Below are 18941 nucleotides of genomic sequence, written 5' to 3'. Positions count from 1 at the left end.
TCTCCATTATTCTTTTCTTAAAGATGTACTCATTTATTTCAGAGAGAGCAAGAGCATGAGTGGGGGGAGGGGGAGAGGGAGAGAAGGAGACTCCCTGCTGAGCACAGAGCCCGATGTGGGGCTCGATCTCACGACCCCAAGATCATGACCTGAGCCACAACCAAGAATTGGTGCCTTAACCGACTGAGCCACCCAGGCATCCCATCTTTTCTCCATTCTTAAAAAAAAAAAAAATCATCAGAATTCCTATTCATGGATGTGCAGGAACAAAAGTCCAAGATCATCAGCCGGCCTTGCAGTTGGCCGGGCTACTAAGAGCAGCTTCCAAGGCGGCTGTCAGTGGGCTATACTCTTGGCCACGGCCCAATGTCAGCTGTGTGCCCCCCATTTCTGCTGACGGCCCAGGGCAGGCCCCCAGCAGTAGGCGGAGAAGGCTGACATGGACCGAGCCCTTCTCTCTTCCGCGTGCTGAGGAGGGACGCGGGAGAGGCCAGAGCCCCCAGCATAGCCGTGGGACCCGGGCCAGCGGAGGCCATGGCTCCCTGTGTCTCTAAGGTTGGCCGCAGGGGCCAGAGGACCCTCTGGAGGTTAAGAGCACAGACTGGGCCTCCCATGTCACCTCTGTAGCCTGAGCTCCATCTGTGAAGTGGGGAGGTGACAGTACCTCTCCTGAGTGCAGTCAGGCCTTCAGGGAGAGCACATGGAAGTGTGGAGAAGCACCCGGCATGCGGCCCGTGCTCCACGAAGGGGGTGATGCCATTTGATTACTCAGGGGTGCCAGGACAGGCGGCTCAGAAAGCCTTTGCTGTCTGAACCCTCAGACTCTTCCTGCTTCCCTTGCACTGGGCCCCAGCACAGGACATCGCACCTGCCACCCAGGGCGGGAGGAGTGCCCATGTCTGGAGGACACCGGGGCTCCCACAGCAGGACACCTACAAGTCAGATGGCCTTGCCCTGCTTGCCTGGGCTTTGAATCCATGAACAATATATACTTTCCATTTTTAAGAGTAAATTATTTCTTCTAAAATACTAGGGACAAATAGAAATAACCAGCTTGGAACAAAAAGGACTCACTTTCCAAAGAAAGACTGTTTGATTGAAAAGCCAGGGGGAGAAAAGTCTTCAGGCTGAGGGCCGCCCGGAGCGGTGTGCCGATGTGGTTTCCCCAGCTTTGTGAGGCTCCCGGCCACGGGCCGCGGATAGCAGGACGTGCCGCGGGAGGTAAGCCGTCTGACCTTGATGAAGCCTCCAGACATAGCAAGAGGAATGGAGGACCGGAGCGGCGCAAATGAAAACAGGCCTCCACGCGCTCCCAGGGCAGAGAAATATTTCATAAAACCAGCTTGAGAGAAAGTCACTCGTTCGCTTGTCCCGCTCGCTGGCTGCCAGCAGGGGCGCGCGGCTTGGACGCAAGCTGACCGCCACAGCACTGCGGGTCCTGGGAGTGCGTGAGAGCAACGCAGAGCCGGGGAGCCCCGCAGGCAGGCCTCACTGCTGCAGGAGCTTGTGCTTCACCGTGGCGCTCTCGGAACACAGGTGCACGAAGAGGGTGCCGGCGGCCGTGCGCGCGCGCAGCTCCTGCAGCTCATAGTCGTGGGCCCACTCGATGTTGCCCCACTTCTGGATCTGCGCGGGGGACAGGACATGTCGCTGGGTGGCCGGCAGGCGCCCAGCTGCCTACCGGCCAGAGCCACATTCCATCCCCAGAGCCCGGCTCGGGGGCGGACTGGGCTCCGATCTTGCCAAACATGAGAACTCACGCAGGGGAGGCGGCAGGGGCGAACCCTCGGGTGGGCAGAGCCGGCGCCCATGCTGATGGGGCGCGGGCAGCTCGGGAGGGGTGCAGTCCAGGCCCAGGGCCCGGGAGCACCCCAACTGCCGGCTGGGCCCGCACCTCTTCCCCGAGGGGTCCGACCCGCATGCCTTCCTCCTCCCCCAAGGGGGCTGGTGTGAGGCCGCCTGCAAAGTGTCATCCTCTCCGAGCTGCCTCACTAGGCTGGCCTGCAAGTGCCGCCCCCCCCCCCGACTCTCCCCCCAGCCTCGCGTGGGTGGGATAAATAAATCAACCAAAGCCACATGGCCGCTTCGGTTCTGATCCCCGGGGGTGAAGTGTTCGAGAAAACTGTGCTCTGCGCACTGGGGCAGGCTCGCAGATTCTCTCCCCGGGGCTCTAACGACCGGAGGAAAGAGCCCCAGACTCACAGCGTGGCTGTCCAGATGTCAGTGGGACTCCAGCCAGACCCTGCTGGCCCCTCCCTGGCCAGAGGCCCAGCTGCCCCAGCCCGTCCCGGCACCCGGGATCTGACACGCCACGCAAGCTACCGTCTCCACGCGGACGACTGTGATATGTCGTCTGAGGACCATTCTATACTTTGAGAGAACAGGTAAGACCCTACTCTGTGGCGGATCGAACCCACGGGTCAGAGAACGAATGCCTGGCTCGGGGCCCACGGGCCAACGCAGAGCCCCGACTGGACAGGGGGTTTCCTGGCTCCCTGCCTCCCACAGCCCTCCCCCCCCCCAACAAATCACCCCCTGCCCACCTCATTGTTTCTAGCTAGCCTCTTTGGTGGTAGAGAAACAGTTTTCCCCCTGGCATTTTTCTGAGCAGATGACTAGACGGACTTGGGAAATAATGTCATTACAAAACGGTTTTCATCGTGCTAGGAACTGATTTCTAAGAGCAATTAACCTTCTGAGGTTGGAGGAAGAAACAGTACAAAGACTGCAGAGACGCCATAATTCTCAGAGTTAAAAAATGCAAATGACAGTGTAGCAAAACCGTATTAATTTCAAACCCACTAAATGAAAACTTCGGTACAAACAGCAGCCACCCGTGCGTGCTCTGCCGGCCAGATGACCCGCAGTGAGAGTCGGGGCGCCCGGGCTTAGCTCATCCCCGTGAGAGCACGCACATGCACGCGGCTCCTCGTCGTGCCGGCAGGGCCACCGTGCAGGTGTGCAAGGAGACCATCTCTCTCTGCGGGGTGCAGTGACTACCTGGGTCTGGAGTCGCCCAGACTCGGCTCCAAACCCTGGTTCCAGCATCTTCCAGGGGTGCGACCCCGTGCCTCTGTTTCCCCCCTGTGTAGGATGCGGCTACCAACAGCCCCCAGCTGCGCAGGCTGTTCAGAAGCGGTGAGGCGATGAGGGGAGAGTGAAGCATGCTGGAACACGGCGGCACGTACTACTGTTCTCCCGAATTACTGCTTTTTGACAATACTTTCATGGGCCCTGAGTTTTGGTTTCTGGATGTACGTGAAAGTCGTGAAAGGCCGAATCTATATAAACGCACTGTACGTGGGCTACCTAGCCCACCCTCCCCACCCCGCCCAGTCCGAACCAGGGAGGGCAGAGGCGGCTCCTCACCTGGTACTCCTCCTCCAGGCGGGACAGCAGCACGGCCTGCTCCACGGTCAGGCGCAGGTCCATCAGGCCCAAGGTCAGCACCAGGGACTTGAGCTGGGTCACTACAAACTCAATCCCTGCAGGGACATGAGCCAGATCAGGATCCAGGGCACCCCCGCCCCGAGACAGGGCAGTTGCCAGACCTACTCTTTGAGAGCCCCTGCAGGCCTGGAGGGGTACAGAAGTGCTAGGTGGGGGACAACGGTCCCAGGGGACGTGCGCTTTCTGGCCGGCTCTGTATCCATTCCCCATTCCTCTCGAAGAGCACTCTGATTTTTCACTGGGGGTGTCATCCCTCTTCCGCTCCTGCCCGGGGGTGGGGGGGCACAGCACATGACTGAACCTGGCCGGTCAGAGGACTCCACCCCCTGGTCCAGGGACTGGTTGGTAGACGGGCATGTGACTTGAGCCAGGCCAATGAGACCTGAAGTCAAGACACCTGAAAAAGGGAGAGCCAACTACCTCCTGGAAGGGTGGGAACCCACTGTCCTCCTGGGACTGAGTAGAAGGGTTAGTTGGCATCTGAGCCCCCCCTCGAGTGCTCCTGTGATGCCGGTCCCCATCACGCCGCCCTCCCAGGCCCACGGGAAACACCACGCATACCTTGCAGGGCCCACATGTTGTAAGATGCCAGGTGGCTGACGAGCACTTCCCGCGTCCGGGCTGGGATGCTGGGCCCCATGATGCTGGTGGAGGAGCCGATCTCCACGTCGTATCTGCAAGGAAAAGGCTTCGGCATGTCCCCGTGGTGCTGTGTGGCCCAGCTTCCACCCGGAAGCAAAGTCCTCCACTGCTGAGTGTGCCCATGCCCAGGATTCTGGGAGCAGCGGCCTCCTGACCTAATCGTCTCCTGTCACCCCAGAGCAGAACCAGAGACCACATAGCGGCCTGAAATTCTAACTCGTTTGCCTAGAATCTCCATCAGAAGCACGGGCTGCCGGCTTTTTAAACCTCTGAAGAAAAATTTTCATATTTGAGACCACAAAAGATCGTCTTTAGACAGTTATTTTCCTGGGGTGCCTGGGTGGCTCAGTCAGTTAAGCATCTGACTTGATTTCGGCTCGGGTCATGATCTCAGGGTTGTGAGATTGAGCCCTGCATCGGGCTCTGCACTGGGCATGGAGCCTGCTTAAGATTCTCTCTGTCCTCCTGGCGAGGATGCAGAGAGGGGTGAACCCTCTTACGCTGTTGGTGGGAATGCAGGCTGGTGCAGCCACTCTGGAAAACAGTGTGGAGGGTCCTCAAAAAGTTGAAACTAGAGCTACCCTACGACTCAGCAATTGCAGTGCCGGGTATTTACCCCAAAGATACAAATGTAGCGATCCGAAGGGGCACCTGCACCCCAATGTTTACAGCAGCAACGTCCACAAGAGCCAAACTATGGAAAGAGCCCAGATGTCCACTGAGAGATGAATGGATAAAGAAGATGTGGTGTATACACAATGGAATACTAGTCAGGCATCAAAAAGAATGAAACCTTGCCATTTATAACGACGTGGATGGAACTAGAGGGTGTTATGCTAAGTGAAATAAATCAATCGGAGAAAGACAATTATCATACGATCTCACTGATATGCGGAATTTAAGAAAGAAAACAGGATCACAGGGGAAGAGAGGAAAAAAATAAAACAAGATGAAATCAGAGAGGGAGACAAACCATAAGAGACTCTTAATCATAGAGAACAAACGGAGGGTTGCTGGAGGGGAGGGACTGGGGAGATGGGGTGACTGGGTGACGGACGTTAAGGAGGGCACGTGATGTAATGAGTACTGGGTGTTATATGAGACTGATGAATCACTGACCTCTACCTCTGAAACTAATAATACACTATATGTTAATTAATTGAATTTAAATTAAAAAAAAAAAGATTCTCCCTCTGCCCTTCCCCCTCTTAAAAATGATTTTCCTTACAATAATATATATATTCTTAAAATTTTATTTTTAAGTAATTTTTACACCCAACATGGGGCTCAAACCCACAATCCCGAGATCAAGAGTCGCACGCTTCACTGACTGAGCCAGCCGGGCGCCCCATGTTTTCCTCACAATAATCTTTGAATGTGTCCTATACCATCCAATCATTTTTTCAAATATTTATTAAGCCTCTACTGCATGCAATCCTTTGCTTTTGGTCTGGGACATGAATTGGCTTCAAGAATGACACATTTTCAAGAGCAATAACTATAAAGGACAGGAAAAAGGTAATAGACTAAGAGCAATTTCTATCATTTTCTTTCCTATGTAACACATTTTTCCTGTTGGTTTAGAAATATTCTTGCTGAAATTTCTAATAGCACAAATGGAACACAGCAAATGGCCGAGCTGCTTTGTAAAGTCTTAAGGATGAGAATCTCGAGTGCCACAGAAAGTGGACAATTTTGTTCCACGGCAGAGATCTCCAGGTACCGCCACTATTGTTCCGTTTCATTAGCCTCTGGAATGACACCGTACCTTCATAGCCCTTACACGGTATTGTCGTTGTTACATTTTATTTGATTCTTCAGTGCACTGGCTGGACCTTTTCCTATAAAACCCAAGGATATCTGGCACATCGTGGGCACTCGGGAAACGTGCACGAACGAGGCAGGGTGAGAGCACTTTTGTGAAAAATGCTACACCAAGAACAACTCCGTGTAAGCTTACAAAACACGGAGGTCAAGGTAGTGCCAAGGTGGCAGCCCTCCCAGACCTCCCTGGCATGAAAAGAAATTGAATTTATTTCTCCACCACATCAATAGTTCGTGCAATTTTGCACAGAAGACTCCTTCCGCGAAGGAAAAATACTGGGCATCATCAACTCCTAGAAGCCTTCCGTCCATAGGACTGGTGTTCCCGGACTTGTCGTCCTGTGTGGACGGGTCATACACGCTGTTGGGGGATTTAGCTTAAAAGTACAGCAATCGTGACGGTGACAGATGATCAGAGCCCAGACCTGCAACTTCACCGTGTGTCAAGCTCGATGTGAGGCTTCACCTAGTTCACTGCTCACGACAGGCGAAGGGGTGGGGAAGATGAAGCCCACTCACAGACGAGGACGCTCAGAGAGCTCAAGGCGCTAGCCCCAGATCACACAGCCAATCGCGGCAGAGCGGGGGCTCCACCCCTACCCAGCATGCACTTGGTGCATGGCGGCTGATGCTAATTGGCAGAGCATTTTTTCCCAAGGGGGCCGGCCCTATCCCTCAACATCCGGGAGCTGTGGAATCCCAGGGGTGCTCTGAACTCAGAAAGTCAACTAGCTGAGGGCTTCAGCGGTCCAGCGTGACCCCTGACCCCACCAGCCTGCCCAACCTTGCGGGGCTGCGCATCTTACCTCTTCTCGGCCCATTCTATGATCGGGTCCCACTCGTTCTTTTGCAGTTCCACTAATGTCGCTGGCTCTTCCACCCTGTAGCTAATTCATTGCAAAAATCACCTTCGTTAATAAAAAAAGGTATAATTCCTTCATTCAGTGACTGACAATGGAAAAACGTAAAACAGAAGAGCAAAAAAAAACAAAACAAAACTTCTCAACTCCCCTCCCCCAGCCCTACAAGTCCTGCCCTAAAGCAGCAGTTCTCAGAGGGTAGTCTCGGGGCCAGCGGCAGGGCTCTCCCGGGAACTTGCTAGAAAGGCCAGTTCCCTGGTCCCACCCCACACCTATGGAAAGCAGAACCTCTGGGGGTGGAGACCAGCAATCCGTGTTTTAACAAGGCCTCCAGGGGATTCTACCGCAGGCTAGAGTTTGAGACCATTGTCCTAAACGTCCCTGTTTCAGAGGCCAAGGCTTGCGGCACTAGGTCAATGCCATTCTAAACACTAATTCTGCACCCCCAGATCCACACCCACCTGACCGTACGATGCTGCGCCAGAGCTCAGTCACTGCACCCCCACCTCCCCAACCCTTCCGAGAGACTGTGCCCCTGGCCACAAACTGCCCATGCGCGTGGCCTGAGCCCGCACGGCTCCGAAGCGGCTGCCGGCTCAGGGGCCCCACGCCACCTGATGCCAGGCTCTCCCACTTGTTTCAACCAAGAGACACAGAAACGGGAGCCAGCTGTGGGGGGCTGAGGGGCCAGGCCCCAGGGGACGGGAAGACGAGTGGGCACCGTGGAAAGCCACAGTGCGGCGTGAGCAGAAGGCACAAGAGCGATCGTGAGTGTGCAGGAGAATGGGCGGCAAATCGAGATTCTAGAGCATCTGGGCCCACAGACACGTGCTGCTCGACCACTTCTGCTGTTTCTTGAAATTTCCTTCGACACCACTGACCAGTTAGCTAATGAACCCAGACACGAGAGGAGAAATCCTAAGTGGAGGCAGCCAGCTCCTGACATCAACAACCAACCATCCCCGCGTCCAAGCGGACAACTGACGACAACGATGCCGACGTGAGAATGGGCGGAGGTCCAGGATCAGAGGCCCCGCTGGGGGTTGAAAAGTGACACCCTTGGTCCTGGAGCCTGCAAATGCTGCATATGCTACCTCCCACCCCACCCCACCCCACCCCCGGCGCAGACCCAGAGACAGCTGCCAGGCTGCAGGAGAGGAGTGCCCCGCACTCTGACACGGTGGCAGCCGGAGCAGCCTTCCCTCCCAGGGACCCGCAGGGCAGCTGAGTGGTAACGTCAAGCAGACCGCCTCCCTGCCTTGGGAGATAAACGAAAAGGGTCTGCCTCTTCTTCCGCTGATAACGGTCTGGGCAAATGAGGCAAACAGCCCAGGGGACCCACTCAGTCGCAGGGGAATGCCATCTAAATGTCAATTACCAGATGGTGTCGGTGTCCAGAAACTTCACAGCCGCCCGGATCAGCTGGTCCTTGTTCCGCTGGGTAGGGTTGTCTAAAGACGTGTTGCACAATGTGGTCTGAAGTGAGAGGCAAGAGGCCCCGTCACCGCCGCTGGGCCCAGGCAAACGCACTGCGCTCCAGAGAGAGAATGCCTCCGACCCACAGCAACACGGAGAACCCAGACAGCACCACCCAGGGAGTGCCGGAGCCAAACGGAAGCCCTCGACCCCCGGTATCTCCACAGCCTCAGCTGTAGCCCGTCTACTGAGCCCCTGCGACAGCCAGGCTCCGTGCCAAACCTGGTGTGTGACAGTCTGTGGGCCCAGGGGAATCTCACAGTCACCCGAGTAACGAACCTCCCCCCGGTCTCATGCTCTCCACGACCAGGCTCTGCTGTATTTCACTGAAGCCTCATGACACCCTTTGAAGTAGGTACCATTATTACAAGCATTTCAGAGATGCAGAAACTGAGGCCTAGGGGCTCAGTCGCTAGAACTCAGATCTGACCGAGAAGCACCCAGCTGGCTCCCTGATCACCTTAGGAAGCAGGGCGACAAATGAGCCCAACCAGAAGCAGGGTGACTTCTCCAGCGAGGGTGCTTAGGTACTGGGACAATTAGTCTGTAGCCGCGTCACCCTTATCCCTTATTTCCTGACGGCCAAAGGAGACGGCCAGCCCCGCCGCAGGCTGTGAAGATGCCGAGGACGCCCGCCTGGGTCTGCATGTCAAGGCCAAGCATGGGAATGACCAGGACGAAAGCACTGTTCCCAGTGTTGACTGAGCGCTCACTCTGGGCCAGGAACCACGCCAAAGACGTTCCAGCATCACATCATCCCATCCTGACAGCCGTGCTCACCTTTCGCTGAGGGGGACCACGGGGCTGAGACGGGGCAGTAGCTTGCCCAAGGTGACGGTCTGGAAGCCTCAGAGTTTAGCCAGCCCCTGCCCCGGTCTGCTCTCGCGCCGCAGCGAGCCACCCCTGTGTGGAGGGAGGGCTAACTGCAGGGGGAGCTGCCTCGCCTCACCCACCTGGCCCCGTGCGTTCCTGCTCTCCACCAATGCTGAGCGCCGACTGGGCCTCCAGCTAGGGGCTGGCTACGCACTCGTGAGACACACATGGCCCTGCCCTTCTGTGCTCACGAGGTGGGAGAAGACACTGACTCTGAGCATGCAAACCTCAAATGGACAATTATCAACTGCTTACGTGCTGGCAGAAGAAACGAACAGGTGGCGTGACAGAAAATAAGAGCGCTGGGCAGCCAGGGAAGGTGACACCTGTCCTGAGACCAGGAGAGGAACCAGCCATCCAGTACGGCGTTCTGAGCAGGGGAGCCACAGGGGGCCGGGTGGGGAATGGCAGCACGTTCAAGGAGGCTAGTACGGCAGGAGTCCGCCCCCGAGGGCCTTATCCGAATTTGGAAAGGAGTCTAGACTTTTGCCAGGTACCCTAGGAAGCCAGCCGTGGGCATCGGGGGCAGAGGTTCGGGAACTTGTTACCAGATGCATGGTGTAGAACTTGATGGTGTCCTGCTGGGAGTCCCATTCAGTGGCCACCGCGATGGCCAGGGCCTCGCTGGGGACAGTGAAGAGCTTGGCTTGGGGAGTTTTCAGCTTCCTGTGGTCCAGGTTTATCTCAAAGCCACCTTGAAAGATCAAATGAAAACCTCTCAGGGATTGTTAAGTGGAATCGAGTGACCATTCCTATATTTAGCTTCTTGAATCAGTGCAGACAAAGCCAACCGTGAGTCCCTTCGTGGAGGGCTTACAGAAACCCAGCCAACAAAAGCACGAAGGGTAATCTCACCGCTGAAACCGGCTAGAGATGAAAAATGTTTCTACCCATTCACAGAAAAAAAAAAAAAAAAAAGAAAAAGAGACAGTCAAAATTTCAGACACTCACCTTCACCCTGTGTGATGCTGACATTCTGATAAAATCTCTTCCTTTCTGTAAAAGAGATTTTTCAAAAAGGCGGTTTAAAATAACACTGAGACGGCTCAGGAAGTGACAAGACCAGCTTGTGTCGTTACCGCTAATGCTGATTGATTGGCTCGGTTTTCACATCACTATTCTGGGTCTGCCCTACTCCACGCGGCATCATCAACGGCTCCCGATTAAAGCTCGGGGGAGGAGGGCACTCACTCTCCAGGGATGAGGGAGGGACACGACACACTGGTCATGCCCCTGCCGGCCCCCGAGCCCAGGGACAGTCTGATCGCAAAGCGTCTCGAAGCCGCAGACTACCTGACGCGAAAGATTTTTCTAGCACCTTCTGCTTTAACTTCTAGGCAGGCTCCCCGCCCCCACACACCCCCACCAGCGCTGCCCCCATGCAGAAAAATGTGTCCCAGTCCGAAGATGGTGTCTGAATGTGATAAAGCCAGAGACCTATTTTGGGCAAGAGTCTGCTGCCTCTAAGACAGCAAGAGAGGAAAGCCGGTGGGGACATGCGTGTGCACGTGTGTTCCACACAGGAAGTGAAGAGAGATCCCAGGACCATCCTCGTCCTCTCTATCCAATTAATTAACCTGATTAACCAGCATGCCTGCGTATTCAACAGGCACTCCAAACATTTCCTTTAAGAAAGGGAAAAATATGCGGCTTGTGATATCTGAAAATAACTTGAATAAAACCTTCTATGAAAATGTAAGCAAATCCCCCCTGTTCTACTTGGAGGGCTTGAAACTAAGTGTCTCCCAAAGAATTATGCAGATTCCTTTTACTAATAAAGAACAAAGAGGTCAGATTTTGGAAGCTAAAAATCGTAACCCAGCCGTAACATTTGTGATAAACACAAAACCTTGCCTCCTTCGCTTGTTCGTTCCGTCACAAAATCACTGGGTCCTAAGAGCCTTCAGCGTCCCTGACTGAAGTTATGTGTCGGAAATACTGATGGAAAATGGGGAGGGGGAGGAGATTCATTCGTTTTTAATGCTTTAGAAAAAAAGCCCCAAAGAACAAAAATCACATTTAAGTTAAAATTAATTCAAACAGATGATGAAAATCAGGAGAACTTCATTTGTGCTGGGGGGTTGGGATGGTGGAGGGAGGGTGTCTGGCCTCCAAACGTGGTGTTTTTAGGTCTTCCAGATCACGCCAGTTTTTTTCATCAGTCTCATGCTCTTTCACCGATGCTTTCCCGAAAAGGGCCCCAAATTGCATTTCCACAGCTGTGCTCTACTCAGAGAAGGCCCGAACTGCTTTCTGACAAAAAAAAAAAAAATTGAGTGTCTACCCCGTGCCAGGTACCATTCTAGGTACGTGGGATCAAGCAATGAATAAAAGTGACAAAAATCGCTGTCTTTACGGAGCGTCGATACTTAAAAGAAAAAGAAAGTGATAGGATCTGGGCACCGAGATGATGCTGTATTTTTATGGCAGGAGTTACCACCTTTGTTTGAAATCGTAATAGAGATTCTCTCACGCATTTGACACCAAAGTGGAAAGCTTACGCCGGCCTGGTGCTTCCGAATGCTCTGGGTTCACATGCCATCCGGTCGCGTTCAGATGGTGGATGAGACGCGAATCTGGAGGCCTCCTGGCGTAGGTCTGGAGGCCTGGACTGAGGTACCTGGACCACATCCAGCATGTTCTCGGGTGCCTGAGCTGGGCAACGTGTCCACAGCCAGACCAGGCAGGAAGTGGGAAGAGCTGTGAAAGCTGACTCACCATCGCTGGGGGAAGGATCTGCCCCCATCAGCAGGAAGTGCCAGGGGAGAGCATTCTAGCACGTGGCTCGACACAGCCCTGGGAGATGGGCCCGAGAGACCTGGACTCGGGGCAGAAACTGACAGCTCGGGCTGAACCTATAGGTAGCAGGACAGTGAGGTTTCCCACGAGGGAAGTCTTTTTTTTCCCCTCTGCTTTGCTGGTCAGGCCTTGCCTTCTCCGTCCTGGCCAGGTTCCCCTCTGTGCCTGATTAAGAGGAAAAAATCAGAAGGGAGTGGGAAGGATAGAAGGGCAAGGATGGGTCAACCAAAACTGCTCAAAAGGCAAAGGGGCACAAAGGCTGCCGGGCCTCTGCAGAGGGCAGGCACCCCTGTGCGGCGTTTCAGACAGGTGCTCTCCTGAATGCAGCCGATACACAGAGGGGCAGACTCTAGCCTTGGAACAAACTTCGCTGAGTCCTGCGGATCCGAATCAAAGCTCACCCCTGCCCTCGGGACACTTGATGTCTACTGCGAAGCTGAACGCTAAACCAGCCGAAGTCCGAGGCTCACTGGAGACACATGCCAGGAGAGCCTAATCTCAGGGCGCCTGGGTGGCTCAGATGGTTAAGCACTGCCTGCGGCTCAGGTCATGATCCCAGGGTCCTGGGATCAAGCCCTGCGTCAGGTGCCCTGCTCAGCGGGGAGCCTGTTTCTCCCTCTCCCTCTGCTGTTCTCCCCACTTGTGCTCTCTCGCTCTCTCTGTCAAATAAATAAATAAAATCTTCAAAAAAAAAAGGAGAGCCTAATCTCATCCTGGGTTAAAGGAAGACCTCCAAGCGGTCAGATTTCATCCGAGACCTGAGGGAGAGGCAGGAGTTAGCCAATCTGCACAGATGGCTTCGTTTCTTGGTGGGGGGGGGGCTGTGTGGAAGGCGTTTCTAGCAGAAGAAACAGCTTACGCTGAAGGTCCTCAGCCTCACGAGAGCATGAGAGTTTGGAGAACTAAAACCATGGTCGAAAGACGAGACTGTAGCTATCTTGCAGAGCATGGTTAGAGAGGCCCAGAGAGGGTGGTGGGGGCCAGATCCGGGGGAGAGGGCTGGGTAGATCACAGTATGAAGGCAGAGGCAGCCAAGTTAGGGGTCCACATAGGCAAACAAGGCCAAGATCTGGAAAACTCATTTGGTGGCATCCATGGCCCCCAACAATGGTCTCCACCTGGACCCTCAGAGGCCTTGAGTCACATAAGATAAATCATCAGACCAGGAACCTTGAAGCACCCATGTTCTCAGTGAGCACGGGGCTAGCTGACAGCAACAGGAACCTCATCTTTAAAGATGAAATTAACAGCCTAGCCTTGTGGGCTCACACAGAACTCGGGTCTATTCCGAGTATGAATCGCTCCCTTTACAGAACAGCTGTTTCAGTGGCAAAAACACAGTCGGTTACTTTTAGGTGTGGACTATGCGGACACGAAGAAAAGGTACGTGAGAAAGTGCTGGATGTTAAAAGCTGGCTGCAAGAAAACAGGCTACTGAAGCAGAGAACAATTTTAAAAACCCACTCACGTGATGAGTGCTGACTTGGAAATTAATGTCCATCAGGTCCCTTTTTCCTATGAGGTCATTTCAATCCATATAAAGAAACAGGGTGTTTTCTGTGTCACTTCCCTTCCATTCCTCCTCCTGCCCCAGGCTTCACAGACCAGTGAGTGATCTTTCTATCAGCCTCAATTTTCGCTTGGCCTTTGCTTTGGAAAGACTCAAAGCCTCAGAACTACGACTCCCACAGTGCACCAAGAACAGAGGAAGTGCCCTCTCCCAGCGGACTCAACACATTTATCTTTTTAAACAGTGCCATCTGGTGGGCCTTAAGCCTTTAAGCTACATTTGACTTAGGGCATCCCTCTATCCATAATCCTAGGGCGGCTCCAACCGTTTTCAGGTGTCAGAATTCTCCAAACCAACTGTTTAAGAACTCTTACAATGATAAAAAGACAGCCCAATTAAAAACTGGTCAAAGAATCTGAATACAGATTTCTCCAAAGAAAATATACAAAATAAGCACATGAAAAGATGCTGGATGTCATCATCGTCAGGGAAACGCAAAACAAAACCAGGAGAAACTACTTCACACCCACTAGGACGGCTATAATTAAAAAAAAAAAAAAAAGATAATAACTAGAGTTGGCAAGGATGTGGACAAAGTGGAACCTTCATACACTGCTGGGGAAAATGTAAACTGGAAAAGTGTAGCAGTTAAACCTTGGAAAAGTGTGGCAGTTCCTCAAAAAGTCAAACAGTTGCCATGGGACTAGCAATTCTACTCTTAGATATCTATCTATGAGAAATAAAAACATATGCCCAAGCGAAAACCATAAACAAAAAAAAAAAAAAAACATATGCCCACATAAAAACTTGTACACAAGTGTTTATAGCAGCATTCAGAATAGCCGAAAGAGGGAAACAACCCAAATGGGTTCATCAATGGATGAATGAATAAATAAGATGTGATACAGCCACACAACAGAATATTACTGAGCTATGAAAAACAGTGGAGTACTGATACATGGATAAACCTTGAAAACAGACTCAATGTAAAAAAGCCAGCCAGACAGGGGCACCTGGGTGGCTCAGTCGGTTGAGCGTCTGCCTTCAGCTCAGGTCGTGATCCCGGGGTCCTGGGATCAAACCCCACGTCAGGCTCCCTGCTGGGCGGGGAGTCTGCTTCTCCCTCTCCCTCTGCTGCTCCCCCTGCTTGTGCTCGCTCACTCTCTCTGTCAAATAAATTAATAAAATCTTTAAAAAAAAAAAAAAAAGCCAGCCAGACAAGACCACATTCCATTTATGAAACGTCCAAACTAGGGAAATCTATAGAGCCAGAACATAAAATGGTGGTTGTCTAGGGCCAGAGGGGTAGGGAGGGAAGAAGGTGATAGCCAAAGGGTAGAAGGCTTCTTTTGGGGTGACAAAAGTGTTCTAGAACTGTGGTGATGGTTGTACAACTCAGTGAGTATACTAAAAACCACTGAATTATACATTTTAAACGAGTGAATTATAACTGAATTGAATCTCAATAAAGCTGTTAAAAAATTCTTCAGAGCAAATGCATCTGCCATAGCAATTAATGTAAATGAGCTAAATAACTAAACACACTTTTTCCCGAATTGCTCTAGCATCCTGAGGAGGGGTTGGCCAACTTTTTCTATAAAGAACCAGAGTAAATATTTTAGGCTGGGCAGGCCATATGGTCTCTGTTGCAACTAGTCAACTCAGTACTTAAAGTAGCCTTAGATTATATGAAAATGAAGGAGCATGGCTGTGTTCCAATAAAACTTTATTTACAAAAACGGGTGGCAGGCTGGGCTTTATCTACAGAATCTCCCTCAACCCAACGCAACCACTCTATGAAGACAGGCCAAGTAATGCCTCTGAGGTGGTAGAGACTCTGGGAAGCTAAGTGACTTGTCCAGGTGACAATCCGAAAACAGAGGAGACAAGACTTCCAGCCTTGACTTCACTGGGTGTTGCACTCAGCCAGACATGCAGCCTCCCCAGAACACCTTCCCCTCTAAACAGCTGATGGATCTCTGACAGCTGGTACACAGCGGGACCACCGCATACCCTCACACAGGCCTCCTTGCTGCAAAATCTCCTCTAACACCCCGGTGACCCTTTCCCAAACCCCTCCTCTCCTGACAACCTTCGGTGGCATGGCCATTCCCAAGGAGCCACGCTCAATCTGCTCGCATGAGTCTTCACGGAGAAGGCCCCCACTTGGGTTGAACAGTCCACCATTCCTAAGGCTCACAGAATCTCGAAGCGGTAACGTCTTTGCAGTGCACTCACAGGCCTGGTTTCATGTCCCTCTCTCGCACGGGGCTTCATGCTTTCATTCCTATTCTCTTTCATGTCTGACTACGTACCATGTGCCAGCTGCTCCCAAGAGCCTGAACTAGTAAAGTTTGCAGCAGAAGGGAAGAGATGGTAGATGGCGTGCCACCATAATGCGAAGTGGCACCCACTAAACCAAGTGAACGATCTGCCTGTGCCCATTTCAGTGAACTCCTGTACGTGTCCCCTTCGCTCGTGTTGTCCTTTCCCAGGATGCTGTAAAGGAAACTCTCCTTTTCCTTTACACATTCACACACTCTCTGTTCCCCATGTGTGGGGATTTTGTCACCAATCAACTCTGTAACATCAGCTGGGTGTCCTACAATTCAGTGAAATTCTGACACAATCTGCCTGGAGATAGCATTGGATCCCACAAGGTAAGGGCTCAGACCCACAAGACTGCATTCCCTGCTCCCTTCAGATGCCAACCGCAAGCCCAGGTTGTCTCCTATGCTTCCGACCGCTGGCTATAAATCAGAGGTTCCCAGGGCCCCTCCTCAGGTTTGATGAATTTGCCAGAGCAGCTCACAGAACTCGGATAAAGATTTAATTTACGAGATTACCAGCTCATTGTCAAAGGATGTAACTCAGATCAGCCACATGAAGAGATGTGCAGGGCAACGTCTAGGGGAAATGGTGTGGAGCTTCCGTGCCTTCTCTGGGCATGCTACTCTTCCAGCATCTCCAAGTGTTCACCACCCCTGAAGCCCTCTGAACCCCACAGTTCAGGGATTTTATGGAGGCTTCATTATACGGGCACGACTGATTAAATCACAGGCCATTAGCAAGCAATCGATCTCTCCAGCCCTTCTCCCCTCCCCAGAGGTCAGGGGGTGGGACTGAAAGTACCAAACCTCTAATCTTGCGGTTGTTTCCCCTGGCAACCAGCCCCCATCCTTAGGTGCTTTCCAAAAGCCACCTCATTAACATAACCTCAGGTGTGGTTGAAAGGAGCTTATGAATAAGAAAGTCCTTTCAACTTTATATCTCTGGAGCTATCTTAGGACAAAAGACCAAATATTATAACACAAGCCTCTTCCATAGCTCTTATTGCTTAGTAAATTACAAGGGTTTTACGAGATGTGTGTCAGGAACTGAAGGGAGACCAAATATACACAAGTTGACCCTTGAGCAACGTGGATTGGAACTGCGCAGGTCCACTTACACCTGCATTTTTTTTACAGTATAGTAAATGTTATTTTCTCTTCCTCCTGATCTCTTCCTTATGATTCTAATTTTCTAAATAACATTTTCTTGTATCTAGCTTACTTTAAGAATACTGACTATAAAACATGACATACAAAATGTGTTACTTGACTGGTATCGGTAATGCTTCTGGTCAACAGTAGGTTATTAGTAATTAAGTTTTGGGGGAGTCAAAAGTTATATGTGAATTTTCGATGGTGGAGAGTGGCAGTGGCGCCCCTAACCTTTGCGTTGTTTGAAGAGTCAACTGTATATTTCTTCTTCTAATTCACAGTATCACAAATGCCCTTCCTTCTTTCTCTTTACTGGTTCTTTATGGCCACTTTCAGGCCCTTCAGCTTGGACCCTGACTGGCGAAACGTCAGCTCCTTGCTGCATCCAGCTCTCTCCCCCGTTTGTATAAAATTACGAAACTTAACAGAAGGACCCTCAGAGGCAACCTAGTCCTTCAACTCACGGAGGAAAATGAGGCCCAAAGGAAGCAGTCCGGCGCCCATGATCACACAGCACCTCAGAGCTTCAGCCGGCATTAGACCCAGATCTGTATTTCTGCCACAATGTCAAACCACCTGTAGAGTTCTAGATTTTCCAAAGTAAGAAGTGTTACAGCAAGGTCCCTCCCAGCCTGCTGTCCACCTGTTGTTCTGACCACCCAACACTCTTCCTCCTCCTCTCCACTGAACTCCAACTCATCTGTTAAGCTCAGCTGAAATGTCCTTTCTTCCAAGACCCTTTCCAGACCCTCAAAACCCCCAAGAAGGGAATAGGTGCTTCTTTATGTTCTCACAGCTTTGTATTTCCCTTATCACAGGATATTATACACTGTTGTTTAATGAGACTATTACAACCTGCAGCGATCGATAATGACAGTGATCATTAGGTAGGACCACGCCTGCCTTGAAGACCACCATGCCTCCAGTGCTCAGCACAGAAAAGCTAACTGAATGAAGAGTGTTACTACTCTTCACTCATTTAAGGGAGTCACTCCCACTCTTACTCTAAAACGTCCCCCCAGAATCGGGGAAAGAGTCACTACCTTTCTCTCCTGACTGATAAGGAGAGAAAGGAGGCACCAGGGTCAACTCCTTAGCAGAAACGGCAAGGATTGTGGTCGGACAATGGGAGGGAGGGCCAGGAAACCTGCAGAGAAATTAGCCAGGATGGAAGACTGAATGCCCACTGAATGCCCCGGTTCCAGGACCCTTCTGTGCCTAGCTAAGGGGACACATAAAAAGGTCAGGCCGACCGTCGCCCTCCACAGACCTCTGAGTCCGCTCTGTGACCTTGGTGTAGTCCTGATCGAGAACCCGAATTTCCCTGTCTGAGAACAAGAATGCCATCTGCCTTCCTTATCAGAAAAGAAAACCATAAGCTTTAAGAAAAGCTGCACGAGCCAAATGGCAACTACTGTCTCAGGCAGCGACGCGCCGGGTGGTCTGCCCTTGCCTGGGCTTCTATTTTCCCCGATCGGTAGCAGGACCCGATTGAACTGCGTAACCTTACGAGCCTGAGCCCTGCCTCGGTTACCCCGCCCTGCACAGCCGAACCCCTCAGCCCACCTTAGCCCGACTCGGGCCCTGGCCAAAAGAGAATGTGCCCCGGGTTCCCTCACCTGTCGGGGGCGCGTAGGCCCGGGCAGGGGTCAGGGGGTTTGGCCCCGGCCCCACGGAGGCGGTGAGGGCACCGCGGGGTGGGTTCAGGAAGCGGCGCCCGGCATGCCGCAGCCGGAGGAAGCTCCTCCACATCGCGCCCGAAAGCCTGGGAGGACGACCGGCGCGAAACCTGAGAGCAGGAAACAGCGAAGGGATCCCCAAAGCCGCACGCTCGGGCTGTACGGAAACCTCTCACCACCTCCCCAGAGCCCTTATCCTCCCCTGGACGCCGCCATCTTCCGCATGACACCAGCGGCGCGCCGTCGCTCCTGCGCGCCTCCTGCGCACACCCCCAGTCAATCAGCATCACAAACGCACCTCGCCCCGCCCCCTCCACGCCGCGCCTCGGGAAGAAGACTACAAGTC

General features: G+C 52.6%; 1 protein-coding gene across 1 annotated transcript; it reads right to left on the bottom strand.

Moving 5' to 3' along the window:
* Positions 1–6: 6 nt before the first annotated feature.
* Positions 7–18846, bottom strand: ATPAF2 (ATP synthase mitochondrial F1 complex assembly factor 2). The gene is made up of 8 exons (XM_045778218.2): positions 18536–18846; positions 10077–10121; positions 9674–9819; positions 8155–8252; positions 6723–6803; positions 4012–4124; positions 3370–3485; positions 7–1626 (listed from the first exon to the last, which is right to left on the bottom strand). The coding sequence occupies exons 1-8, from the start codon at positions 18666–18668 to the stop codon at positions 1489–1491; spliced, it is 870 nt and encodes a 289-aa protein (XP_045634174.1). The 5' UTR covers positions 18669–18846; the 3' UTR covers positions 7–1488.
* Positions 18847–18941: the final 95 nt, after the last annotated feature.

This window comes from Ursus americanus, chromosome 14, assembly GCF_024610735.1.
Source record: "Ursus americanus isolate L20-20 chromosome 14, mUrsAme1.1.p, whole genome shotgun sequence".
NCBI lineage: Eukaryota > Metazoa > Chordata > Mammalia > Carnivora > Ursidae > Ursus > Ursus americanus.
Note: the sequence above shows the minus strand (reverse complement) of the source record. Positions and strands in the feature narration are given on the sequence as shown.